We start from the raw sequence: 12,272 nt of genomic DNA, 5'->3' as shown, positions 1-12,272 counted from the left end.
TTCTATTCCACGATGGTAAGGCGGATATTGTCATGATTATATTTCGTTACGTAGTAGTCCTATTCTATTAAATTAAATATTAACATTGTAATTCATGAAAAAACCCGGCTGGTTCAAAAAATTTGTTTGTCACAGCTCGTGAGTAAATCATGATAGATTTCAGTAAACAAAAAATTAATTTTAATTATTTAGTGTCATGTTGGCCTTGCCGAACAAGGACCCTACGAGGTAGCTCTCAAATGGTACAGTCCGATTAATTATCTAGTAAAAACTTTATAAAAAAATAAATCAGTAAATAATCGAGTCATCTGGTTTTTGCTTTGCTTGCTGGGCTAATATTTATTCAGAATTTTATTTTTAAAAATGGTATAACTGGTGCTTTAAATAGCATGGCTTGAAATAATTAATATTGGTGATTAAAACTAAAAAGAAAATCTAGTTTCCATAATCATGTCATATCAAGATAATCGTCGTCGTTGTCCTTGTGGGTCATTTTTACTTCATGTACTGGTCGATCCAGTCCCTATACGCCGACACTCTGGTTTTCAGGCCAGTGGCACTGCAGTCACCTGTTGAGAGACAATTTTAAAAAAAACCGTCATTTGATTGTAACTAAATATCTTAGATTAAAACAATTACTCTGAGTGTAGCTGTTGATTCCAATTACGGTCCAAGTCCCTGGTGCCGGGAGGTTGACCACTGGGCCGCCAATGTCAGCCTAAAATTGATTTTAATTTTAATAATTATCTTGAAAAGTGAAAACTGTACGATGAAGAGGGAATCATTTTCTTACTGCGCATGTGAATACGTCCGTAGAACTAACACAGAGACTCGTGTCGGAAACATATCTTCCAAAGTCAGAATCCGACCTGCATTCGGAGTTGGCCACCAAGTCAACTTTGGCCTGTAGCAAATTTTCGCTGGGGGTATTGATGTCTAGAATAGAACATGAAGAAAAAGCATGTTACATCTTAACCAATAATAATTTTTGGGGATCCTTTATTACCTGCCGTTCCCCATCCCAAAATAATGGCTTTTTTGTCGGCGTATTGGTCGGGGTCGGAACTTGCCGGTGGCAAACAAGCAGGTGCAACACTCCTGGAAATAACCACTGGCGAGTCCAAAATAATGATGGCGATATCATTGGCCTAATAAAAAGCAGATGGGAGTGAATCAAATATTTAAAAAAATAAAAAATAAAGTTGCGTTCTGATTAAGTTGTTAACTTACGTAGTTGGCAGCATTGTATTTGCTGTGAAGATAAAGTTTGCTGATTCGCCTCGTCATTTGGATTTTGTTTGGCCCCGTCACTCCAAACAACAGAGTCACACCCGACATGTCAACCAAAGACAGCCTATGCATGCCAGAAAAGAAAACATAGATTTTAGTGCAATTAAATGCGAGTGCATGAATGAAATCTTAAATTACTGTTCCAAGCACGTAGCCGCCAGCAATACTCTTGTGTCACTAATCAAAGTTGCAGCACAAAAAAAGACACCTTTACTATTTTTCAGGGTGACCTGTAATCAAATAATTGTAGTGTAATAACGTCATAAACGAGTATCGATAGTAAACAGCGATTTAAGTAAGAAATAAATCAACTTACCATGAACGGCCAGGCATTCTTTTTGGCTTTGACCACTGCCGTTTCGTCCCCGTCGTTTGAAAGCGAAATCCTTTCGCTAATCGCTGTCCGATCATGGTCGTGATCATGGTAGGGGAATCTGTTCGGTCCACGGCCGCACTGAATCGCTGGTGCTGGTGCGGGTGCTGGTGCTTTTGTTGTTGTTGTCGTTGGTTTGGCTGTTGTTGTCGTCGCTCCTGAAATTTGTATTTGCTGTCCTACTGTTTGCTTTCCTTTGACCTCTTCTTCCTCATACTGCCTGGTAGATGGGACACCTGCTGGGTTACTACGTCCAGGATGTCCGTAAAAGAAAGACCATCCATTGTACATCATCTGCTGTGGGTGCTGGAACATCATGGCGTAAGGATTGAAAAATGGCTGAGGAGGAGCGAAGGCTGGATTGGCATAGACGTTCTTGCTTTGAATGGGAGCAGCATATTCCGAGCCCTCAACTGAATTTGTTTAGAAATGTATTAGATTTACAGCAAATAATTAAATTGTAAAAAGGTAATTAATTTGCAATACAATCGATGATGACGGCGTCGTCTGTACGGGTGACTTTGGGAAGGAAGGAACTAGCGCCAGGATTGCAGCAGCCCAGTAGAGTCACCACCACAAACAAGGTGATAGTTGAAAAATCTCTTTGGTCGTACATCATTCTCCTATAACATATAATTACATTAGGAAAAAATCAGCTAGTTTTGTACATAAAATAGTCAGACTTCTTGATGAAATAAAACAGCAGAGCAAATAAAATTCAAGTGTCTATAAAAGACTGAAATCTAATTTCCACGCTTAATAACTAAATTTTAACTGATATAAAATTGTATTACTACCTAGATTCTTGCAGAAGGTTGTGTTGTTTCAACTTCGACAAGATGTCTGAGTCACTTTCAAGCAGGGCTTCCTTTTTATTACGGGATTACGGACGCTCATGAAGATCCGCCCTGTTTATTCACATCTGCAGAAACTGCGTTGAACTGAGCCACCGCCCTGTTAAATATAAGAAATTGATAAAATGAAATAAAAGGACAACTGAAAAGTCGCTCATGTGAAATACAACAAGAGAGGTGGCGCGATCAGGTTTGCCTTTACATATAGCATCGGTTATTCAACCCTCGGTACTCTTTTTGATGTTGGATTGCGACTTGTTGTGCTTTTGACCTTCATCGTGAGCGAATTGTCAATAAAGCTGTTGGCCTTCAATACGCTTATTCGGAGGTTGATTGAGGTCTCGCGGTACAAACTTGTTCCCGGTCCAAGTGCATTTCCTTATTAGTTTTACATATTTTAATTTAACAAGTATTAACATTTTTTAAATAAAACCGTCACGATGAAAATCGTGAAATATTTTACCTTTGATGTACAACACACATTGAAGTCAAGAGAGGAACTAGTAGAACTAATTTAATTACTACTCATTTAATTTAATTTAAATAGACTAAGAAATCAGCGAATATTTCAAGTCTTAAATTTAATTAATATTTAAGACCTGGTTGAAACGACTGGATGGATGTTGATAGAACAAATCATTTTGATTATTTAGCTTTATATAACGCATTAAGTTGATGACCTTCCAGCATTAAAATTTTTTTTTAGTTCATTTAAAAAAAAAGAATGGTTAAAAAATCGAGTTACTGACGGAATAAATTAGAAAAAAATTTGCAAGTCTAAATTGGCTCGTGTGTAAAAGAGTTGATTGTATCTTTCAGCATACAACTCTTGTTATTCTCTTTGCAATGCTTCGCGGCATCCTGTAGTCGATTCTCGATTGTTCTTCGACATGAAATATGGCATGAACTTGTTGGCACTGAATGGACAAGAAAATTGGAAAACTAGCCATCGCCAACTATAACAAACAAGTTTGCAATCGAATAATGATTGCCAAAAAAGAATTACCTCCCTATTGTCCACTTCAGAAATAAAAATAAAAAGAAGCGAAATGCTCTACATGTCACGTAGAAAATTGTCAGTTATGCAAAGCAGCAGGAGACAACGTCGTACGAGTGCAACAACATTTGAAGGTGAGCAAGTGCACTGTAACGAGTATTTTCGTAGGGTTTGGGCGATATCACTGGAACACTGCCAAGTCTGATTAAAAGAGCGACAACATTAACATTGACTGGAATATGCAAATGGTGAGAATAAAAAGGACAATGGGTTTTGACTTGTTATTGTGTACGCGCGTGTGAAACTGTAAGGGCGGTTCAATCAACCTGCAATGAACCGACCTTCTCGAATAGAAATCTTTTACAGGTGAGTGGTAGTCACTCGTCTTGGGCCACGTCAAACTGGATTCCATTCTACAAGGTAATTGCAGACCACATATATGTAAAGTAATATGAGATGGCTGCCATACGACAGTTCACTTCGATGAAAAAGGACAGTAAAAAAGAAAAACCAGCTCCAATGCTACAAAAATCGTGACTCGACTTTGTCTTTTGGTTATTTCCACTTGGCGGTTATTCCTCGAAATTTCAGTCCAAATGTAACTGTGCAAGTGTGAAATTTCACTCAAAAAACACTAATAATGAAAGACGTTCGCACTGTCTCATCATCTCAAATCACACTGACGAATGAGGCTGCAATGACAAGCAAAGTCCCAAAACTAAACCATTTAACATTTAGGAGGATCATGGATTCGTTTCCTTACCTTGCCTCCTAGTCTAAAAAAAAACCCCGGCTGATTCAAATTAAATACTGTCAAGACAAAACACGACCCGGTTGATTAGCCATTGATTGGAGTACCTCGAAAAATAATTCTTAATTAATTAATATTGAATTAATTTATTGTTTTTTCTTACGTCAGAAACTACCAGGCACGGAGCATTTTTTAAATATGATTTCGACAATAAATAACTTGGCACTTCCTTGTTAGTTGTTATTGAAAACGGCAAATTAAAAATTTTGGATTGAATTTGTGTCGTCCATGACTCCATATAGACGGTCCATCCTTTAAGCAAATTTATCAATCCAACTCCTGAACGCCGAAACCCTGGTGTAAACGCCGGGGAAATCTGGCTGAGCGCATCCTGCATTCATCAATGATCCAAGTGTTAATTAATAATCTTGACTAACACGATTTCAAATCATCACCTCGTCCAAAGCTGACGATTCCAACTTGTGTCCAAATTCCCGAGGCCGATTGAACAACTAACGGGCCACCACTGTCACCCTAATTGATAAAACATAATTATATTTGTCTTTTCTTGCCACTCGATGAAATAAGAATCAAACGTACTTGGCAAGAGTCTTTGCCTGGAGCAATAGCGCAGAGCATAGTCGTCAAAAGATCTGGAAATGAAGCCTTGCATTTGGCGTTGGTAATGATTTGAAGTGTCACTTGCTGAAGGACATCCGCTGGATTTCCGCCTAAACATTAACAAAGCGTCATCAGAAGCAATTAATTGCGATGTTTTCATTTTTGTTTTACCCTCTTGCAAATTTCCCCAGCCCATGACGGCCGCTTGCTTATCGGCGAATTGGTCGGCATTCGAACTGGGCGACCCCAAACAAACGGGAGAAATGACCGAAGAATAAGTCACCGCCTTATCCATCGTTAGAATGGCGATATCGTTGGCCTAATTGGAAAAGTAACGATGAAACGGATCGGTTCAAGAACATTTAAAGTGAAACGAAAAAAGGCTGTGGTGTGACTCATTATTTACACTAGTTGCATCGTTGTAATCGTTGTGAAAGACCACGCGAGAGACCCTTCTTGTCACTTGGGCGTCGTTTCGTGTGTTGAGCGCTTGGTTCCCGACCGTGTGCATTCCAAGACGGACAGTCAACAGAGAAATCTCAAACAAAGACATCCTGCACAACAAGCAAAACAACAAGTCGCACATCAAACTATGAATTAAACTTATTCGATTTTATTTCTCACCTTTCGACGCAATGCGCCGCCGTGAGGATTTTGGTCGGACTAATCAATGATCCTCCGCACAGCACTTGTCCATTAGCCATCAATGCCACCTGTCAGCGATCATTTACCAATGAAATTAGGTTTTAGGAAATCCAGATGAGAAAAAACAACTTACGACAAAAGGCCACGAATTCTTGGCGGCTTGACTTCCGCCTACGATTCCGACAATCTGCCGTTGGGGGAGTGCGGCAGGTCCGCCGCCGCAGGCAATCTGAAACTTGGCTTTACCCAACAGATTCCTGCCGTCGTATTCAACGTTGGGAGATTCGGCGACCGTCGGCAGTTCAAAGTTGGATGGGGCATAAATCCATCGATCAAAAATGTTCGATGGCGCATGCTGTCGGTAATTCATCAACAGGCCAGGCATCATGTACTGTCTGGCGCTGCGGGAGCCAGACACGTCATCACCTGTAAGACATAACAAAACACGCAACGTTAATTATAACATAAAAAAACAATTACATATCTCGTTTCTACTCACCTTGGATCGTTGTAGAGTCACTGGTGTTGTTTAGGTTAGTGGCCTGACTGGAACAGGACAACAAGAGCAGACTGATGACACTAACGAAAGAAAAGATTGTCAAAGAGTTCGCCATCATCTCGCACCTGTCAAATCAAAAAAGGAAATTAGTAACTCGAGTCAAAATTTTTCGCGAAACCATTTTTTAAGTTTAAATAAATTGAAGTTACCAATTTAGAATCGTCTTGAGCTGTACCGTCCTAACAGTGCAACTCAAACCAAACGTCTGAGTTAGTTTCCTAGAGTCTGGCGCTTCTTTTATCTGTTGGATGAAGCGGTCGACGACGACAGTGACCGATGTGACGAACCTCGCAGATGATGAAAAAAACATTTCCTTTGCAATTGAGCGTGAGCGATTGGATGCATCTCGCCAGGTTTTCCTTGATATTATGCCTAACACTCGGCACGAAAGTCAGTGTCCTATGTCCGTGATATACCAAGTAGACCTTGGCCTTTGATGGAAACAAAAAACAGATGCAAATAAATTTGGTTTTTCAGTCTGAAATAGGACAACAATTCATCACGTTGTTTTTGTTACCTAAAGGAGAATGAGAAAAACGTACTTGCTCAGTACACAACAATTGGATAGGTTAGATTGTATGTACGTGAGAATGTTGACATGATCAGACGTTGCTAAAAAGAATTGGAGAAAATAAAAAGAGTCCATTGAACTCCAAGTCTGTTTAGTTATGGTGTGAGATTTGAATACAATACGGACTGCTTGTTGGCTGGCTGCCAGTTGATGACTCTTCATCCAACCGCATCCAACATCCTCGCTTTGCACAGTTAGGATGCTAATGCATTCGTTTTCAAACACTTCTAGGTTGAGGGTACGGCATTTCGGTTTAGCGCTCCATCACCATTCCATTTGGTGGTCAGCAGTATATGATTGAACGATCCTTGAAAATAAGAGAGAAACAAGTTTCCTACCAAGACGGAAATGTCTGAAAAGTTCACAGTTTTCGCATGGAGAAAACTGTTTTCACGTTTAGGAAATCGATCATGAGAGCTAAGAAATTTCCAATCTAATGCAACAACATTTAACACAACAATTTTATACGGTTGTCACCAACTGTTAACGAGCTATTTCAAATACTTCCCCGATAATACTTATGCAATAGCTAATGCTAAAAAAAAGATTAGGAAATTATTTAATGAAAGAAATCCTATAGTTAACTGCTAGAATAAAGATTGGTGACAAATAAAATAAGTTTGTGTTTGTTCTTCGTGTGGTTCAGGGCAGAAGCCTAAATATTGAACTATCAATACGTTACTGCGTTATCCCACATCAACAAACGTGCAGAAACGAGTGATATCCTATATTAACACGTAAAATGAATACCTAACCAGGAAAACCATTCTCATTCTTTTTTATAAGTAAGATTAAAAATTATATCTGGAAAATGAACTGAAACACGTTGCGTACGTACGTTCTCATCATTGCTTGGCAGTTGTAACTCAGCTGAAATGCACGGCGTAGACTAGATGTGATCCTGCACTAAAATAGAAAAGATAATGATTACCAGATATTTATGAAACTAAATCAGATATAGTGTCTGATACCGTTTGTTTTGTTGGAACATAAAAATCACAAGCCCAAGTTGATTTGAATTAGATTTCTTTACGCTGGTATACATGATAAAAATGTGGTGGATTCAACAATTTCCTTACCTGATGGAAGTTGATGTTTCTATTCCCTCTCTCGTCTCTGTGATGACATCCTTACAGTCTCAACTCCTGACAGTCCTGAGTTTGAAGCATAAAAGTTATGAGTAATATAATGGTTCAACTTGAAATGAAAGATTTCCAGATGGACATCCTACTCGAGAAAACATTACGCGATTGGAAACGAAACAGAGAGTCCCGACAAGCAGAGACCAGAAAATGCACTGGATATCGTGACATTCAGCTGCAGGGAATAATTGTGAACGAGCCGAATTATGTCTACTGCGATATGGTCACAGGTGTCAATAATTAAGCTACACACTAATACAAATGATTGGCGTCACGAGAAAACTGAAGCAAAAACAAACAAAGCCTCTAAAACAAAAGAATGTAGGGATTCAAAGTGTCGGCCATCATGGATTTCATTTCCTTACTCTACCTCCTGCTCTAAAGAGCGGCTGATTCAAAACGTTGTCAAATTAAGAAATGTATTCAATATTGCCCATGTTTGGACACAAGAAGACAAGAGACGTTTCATTTAAAAAAATAATTTCATTTTGATTGTTTTGTAGATGATGGCCTTTACGAAAATGGGCCAAACTACGTGGCCTTGACTAAGGCACTTGAGGCATTTCCCAAGAGAATTCAGAAATTTAATTGAGATGAGCCAGTTGCTATTTGCTTGCTTGGGCTAATATTTATTCAAAATTTTTTTCAAGCGGTACGCATTGGTACATTAAATAACGCATGGCTTGAAGTAACTAATATTTGTCAGTTGACCCTGAATAAAAAAAACATAAGAACTAAAATTCAAGAGTTCGAATTTCATAATCGTGACGTTTCATGTTGGTCGTCGTCGTGATATCCTTGTGGTTCATTTTTTAATTGATGTATTGGTCAATCCATGTTCTGAACGCCGACACTCTGGTTTTGAGGCCACTAACGCCGCAACCTATAAAGATGTTACAATTTAAAAAAACCACTAATTATATCACTTTAACTAAATGTCTTAAATATTTAGTCGCTTACCCTGCCCGTAGCTGTGGATTCCAATTACGGTCCAAGTCCCTGGCGACGATTGGACGACTAATGGACTGCCGACGTCACTCTATTAAAGTCACAATTTTAATGAGCATCTTGAAAAGTGAAAAACTCGATGATGGTTGAGACTTGAGAGAAATCGTTTTCTTACTACGCATGGTTGTTGTTCTTCAGATTTGACGCAGATATTCAAGTCCGAAATGTATTTTCCAAAGTAATCTTCTTCCCTGCACAATGAGTTGGACAGCATGTGAACCGTGGCTTGTTGAAGGGCGGTCACGCTACTTCCTTCTCGGATCATTCCCCCAAGGGTGGCGCTTGGGTAACCTAGTTCTGGAATTGAATTAAAAAACAAAAAAACAATGTGTACTATTTAAAAAGGAGTTGACGGTGATCTTTCGTTACCAGTTGTTCCCCATCCCAAAGTAACAGCATGTTGGTCGGCGTATTGGTCAGGGTCGGTACTGGCCGGCGGCAAACAAACCGGCACAACAGTCTTGGAAAAAATCACGGGCATGTCCAGTGTCAGGATTGCGATATCATTGGCCTAATCAAAATCGAGTAAAAAGTCAATCAATAGCAAAAAAAAAAAAAAAAAAAATATAAGATTTCTATTTTGTTATATGGCGAACTTACATAGTTGCCAGCATTGTATCTGGCGTGAATTACAGCTCGAGTGACTCTTCTCGACATTTGGGCGTCGGTTGGAGAAACCGAATGGACTCCAGTTAAAACAACTATGGTAGACCAGTAAATAAGAGGCATTCTGTACACGGGTGGGAAAGAAGAATATACTGTTTTAAATCAATGTAACATGGATATACGTATTATTTTGTTTTCTTACCGTTCCAGACACTGAGCCGCCAGCAAAACTTTGGTGTCACTAATCAAAACTCCGCTACATGGCACGCCAAAAATGAGAGGTAACACGAACACCTGTAATTGATTTATTACAATTTGTAGTCATTATGGATGATAAACTAGGTTTACTAATTGCGATTTAAGTCAAACCAAAATCAACTTGCCATGAAAGGCCAGGAATTCTTTTTGGCGTTGGTTTCGTCACGATTCCTTTCGTTAATCAATGACCGGTGCGGATGATGTTCGGGAAATCTGGTCGGTCCACGACCGCATTTGATCGCTGGTGCTGGTGCTGGTGCTGGTGCTGGCGTTGTTGTTGTTGTCGTGGTAGTTGGTTGTACTCCCTGACGCATACTGTAACCAGCAGTAAGACTAGGGAGTCCGTTTAAAGTGGGCCATCCGTTGTAAAACATTGGTTGTTGCTGGTAAATCGTCGAATAAGGATTGAATGTGGGCAGCGGAACGGGTCCAGGATAAACCATTTGGACGTCAGGAACTGAATTTAAACAAATTTATCAAATCAGCCAGTTTTCAAATTATAATAGGGCAATATTCTGTAATACAGTCGATAATGACGGCATCACTTGTCCGAGTGACACGGGGTAGGGAGGAACTAGAGGCCTGGCAGCAGCTCAGCAGAGTCGCCACCGCAAAGGTGAAGATGATTGGAAAATCTTTTCGGTCGCCCATCATTCTCCTAATCAGATTGTGTTATTAATAAACATTCAATTCGAGCATATGAATTTGAATATAACAGCAGAACAAATCCAAGTATTTCGGATGACTAGAATTCAATTTATATACGTTAAATAAATAAAGTGATATCAAGTTTTAATAATACCTCGATTCTTGCAGATGCTGGTTGTGTTGTTTCAGCTTCGACGAGACGTCTGATTACCTCTCCAGCAAGGCTTCCTTTTTATTGCGGATTCGAGGACGCTAATGAAGATCCGCCCTGCTTATCCACATCTGCATAAACTGCGATGAATTTACTGTGCCAACGCCCTTTTTTTTTATTAAAGTGAAGAGGGTGAAATAAAGTATATTTGGAAATTTTCTCATTTCTTGCGAACATTTAAGGCGATGAGTTTTCTAGTCGGTCCTTCTATAGGATCGTCAACAAGTCATCGGTTCTCTGCTATCGACCTTCACCGTGAGCGGAATGCAAATCAAGCTGATGGCCTTCTATATAATCAAGTATTTTAGGAGATTCATTTGATTACTAGCTCTCTTGCTGCACATCAAGCTTGATTGGCAAGAAGACCATTTTTACCTGGATGACTGGAATTAAGTGAACACGCAATATAAATCAACTCATTTTAATTTTCTCTAACTGTGTGCTGGACCTGTTGAAACTTTTGTTCGTATTCAGGTGATCGGTTTTCCGTTATGACACGTGTAGAATCTTGCACTGGATGAATTAGAATAATCAATTATTTTCGCTCAAGTTCAAGGTTCACTTGATTAGTCTTGATTAGGGTCGCAATCGATTTACTAATTCTGAGCAGCAACTTGATTAGCTTATTGGTGATGATGCTTTACCTTCTTAAAATTTGACATGCAATTTTAAAGGAAAGATAAACGACCATCGCTCTAACTATAACATACACGCTTGCAGTCGAATTGATTCAAGATAAAACACACAAAAAAAGTGTCAAATGAAAACCAGTTAATTGGCACGTGGCAGAAGCCAGACGAAGTGCGCAGGACAGCCAGACAAACTAGAAAAACTTTGGAAAGGTTCCAGCTTCCTTGCAGGTTGATCTAACTTCCCTATTGCAATTCTCTTGACTTGTTAGAACAACCCATCGACCTTCCAGGACATTTTTTTTTTTTTGTATGTGATGTCGCCAAAGAATAGTACCACCCAAAATTGTTAAACAATTTCAATCAAACCGTAAACAAACAATTCACAGTATTCCCGTTTTCACGTTGGGAAATCGATCCTAAACCTAAGAAATTTCCAATTTAATATATAAACAAATTTCTGTTTGTTCCACGTGCGGTTGTGGCAGAAGCAAAAATACTGTACAAAAATGCGTCATATCTCTCTTGAATAATAAACGTTTCAAAACGAGCGATTTCCTTTAAAGCGATACGATCCCTAACCAGGAAAAACCTATTGATTCTCAGCCGTGACTTTAGGTTAAAAATCTGGAAAAATGAACTGAAACACGACGTGTACTTACATTGTGCGTTCTCATCATCATTGCTTGGCAGTTGCAGCTCAGCTGAATCGCACGGTGTGGGCTAGATGTGACCCTGCACTTAAAAACAGAAAAGATGCAAACAGGATATTATTACCACATATTTATGAAATTAAATCAGATATAGTGTCTGATACGGCTTTCTGTGTTGAAACACAAAAATCACAACTTTCAGATGAGTCATATGAGATATCTTTACACTGGTAGTATACATGATAAAAATGTGGTGGAATCAATTGTTTCCTTACCTGGTGCAAATTGCTGTTACTATTCCCTCTCTTGTCTCAATATAGAATTCACTCGTCCTAATAGTCTTGAGTTTGAAGCAACCAAGCAAGTTCTGGCTGGGTAATTTCCTGGTTCAACTTGACCTAAAAGATGTCCAATTGGACGCGCTCGAGAAAATTTGCCCCGCAGAACGTACAGGGA

At 39.2% G+C, this 12,272-nt stretch overlaps 3 protein-coding genes across 8 annotated transcripts; all 3 read right to left on the bottom strand.

Moving 5' to 3' along the window:
• Positions 1–309: 309 nt before the first annotated feature.
• LOC124204569 (chymotrypsinogen A-like) lies at positions 310–2,682 on the bottom strand. The gene is made up of 9 exons (XM_046601636.1): positions 2,461–2,682; positions 2,150–2,286; positions 1,607–2,076; positions 1,429–1,520; positions 1,231–1,354; positions 1,007–1,148; positions 794–936; positions 640–718; positions 310–569 (listed from the first exon to the last, which is right to left on the bottom strand). Exons 2-9 carry the CDS (start codon positions 2,280–2,282, stop codon positions 496–498), a joined length of 1,257 nt encoding a protein of 418 aa, XP_046457592.1. The 5' UTR covers positions 2,283–2,286; positions 2,461–2,682; the 3' UTR covers positions 310–495.
• Positions 2,683–4,561: 1,879 nt separating this feature from the next.
• LOC124204570 (transmembrane protease serine 11D-like) lies at positions 4,562–8,134 on the bottom strand. 4 transcript variants are annotated; one of them, XM_046601637.1, is made up of 13 exons: positions 7,908–8,093; positions 7,741–7,815; positions 6,779–7,567; positions 6,608–6,702; positions 6,240–6,521; positions 6,031–6,155; positions 5,665–5,957; positions 5,511–5,599; positions 5,293–5,440; positions 5,058–5,205; positions 4,866–4,996; positions 4,721–4,799; positions 4,562–4,656 (listed from the first exon to the last, which is right to left on the bottom strand). In XM_046601637.1, the coding sequence occupies exons 5-13, from the start codon at positions 6,398–6,400 to the stop codon at positions 4,580–4,582; spliced, it is 1,251 nt and encodes a 416-aa protein (XP_046457593.1). In that variant the 5' UTR covers positions 6,401–6,521; positions 6,608–6,702; positions 6,779–7,567; positions 7,741–7,815; positions 7,908–8,093; the 3' UTR covers positions 4,562–4,579. The 4 variants fall into 4 exon arrangements, with proteins under 4 accessions (XP_046457593.1, XP_046457594.1, XP_046457595.1 ...); XM_046601638.1 differs by having other exon boundaries at positions 6,608–7,567; positions 7,893–8,134; XM_046601639.1 differs by lacking the exons at positions 7,741–7,815; positions 7,908–8,093 and having other exon boundaries at positions 6,788–6,964.
• A 277-nt stretch (positions 8,135–8,411) lies between these two features.
• On the bottom strand, positions 8,412–12,213 carry LOC124204572 (chymotrypsinogen A-like). 3 transcript variants are annotated; one of them, XM_046601642.1, is made up of 12 exons: positions 12,092–12,213; positions 11,826–11,903; positions 10,910–11,047; positions 10,478–10,821; positions 10,200–10,333; positions 9,801–10,132; positions 9,620–9,711; positions 9,412–9,541; positions 9,181–9,322; positions 8,927–9,108; positions 8,764–8,842; positions 8,412–8,686 (listed from the first exon to the last, which is right to left on the bottom strand). In XM_046601642.1, exons 5-12 carry the CDS (start codon positions 10,327–10,329, stop codon positions 8,616–8,618), a joined length of 1,158 nt encoding a protein of 385 aa, XP_046457598.1. In that variant the 5' UTR covers positions 10,330–10,333; positions 10,478–10,821; positions 10,910–11,047; positions 11,826–11,903; positions 12,092–12,213; the 3' UTR covers positions 8,412–8,615. The 3 variants fall into 3 exon arrangements, with proteins under 3 accessions (XP_046457598.1, XP_046457600.1, XP_046457601.1); XM_046601644.1 differs by lacking the exon at positions 12,092–12,213 and having other exon boundaries at positions 10,478–10,641; positions 10,710–10,821; positions 11,826–11,888; XM_046601645.1 differs by lacking the exons at positions 10,910–11,047; positions 11,826–11,903; positions 12,092–12,213 and having other exon boundaries at positions 8,927–9,105; positions 10,478–10,641; positions 10,710–10,815.
• Positions 12,214–12,272: the final 59 nt, after the last annotated feature.

Source organism: Daphnia pulex, chromosome 10 (assembly GCF_021134715.1).
Source record: "Daphnia pulex isolate KAP4 chromosome 10, ASM2113471v1".
Taxonomy (NCBI): domain Eukaryota; kingdom Metazoa; phylum Arthropoda; class Branchiopoda; order Diplostraca; family Daphniidae; genus Daphnia; species Daphnia pulex.
The sequence above is the reverse complement of the archived record's forward strand: the minus strand, read 5'-3'. Positions and strand labels throughout refer to the sequence as shown.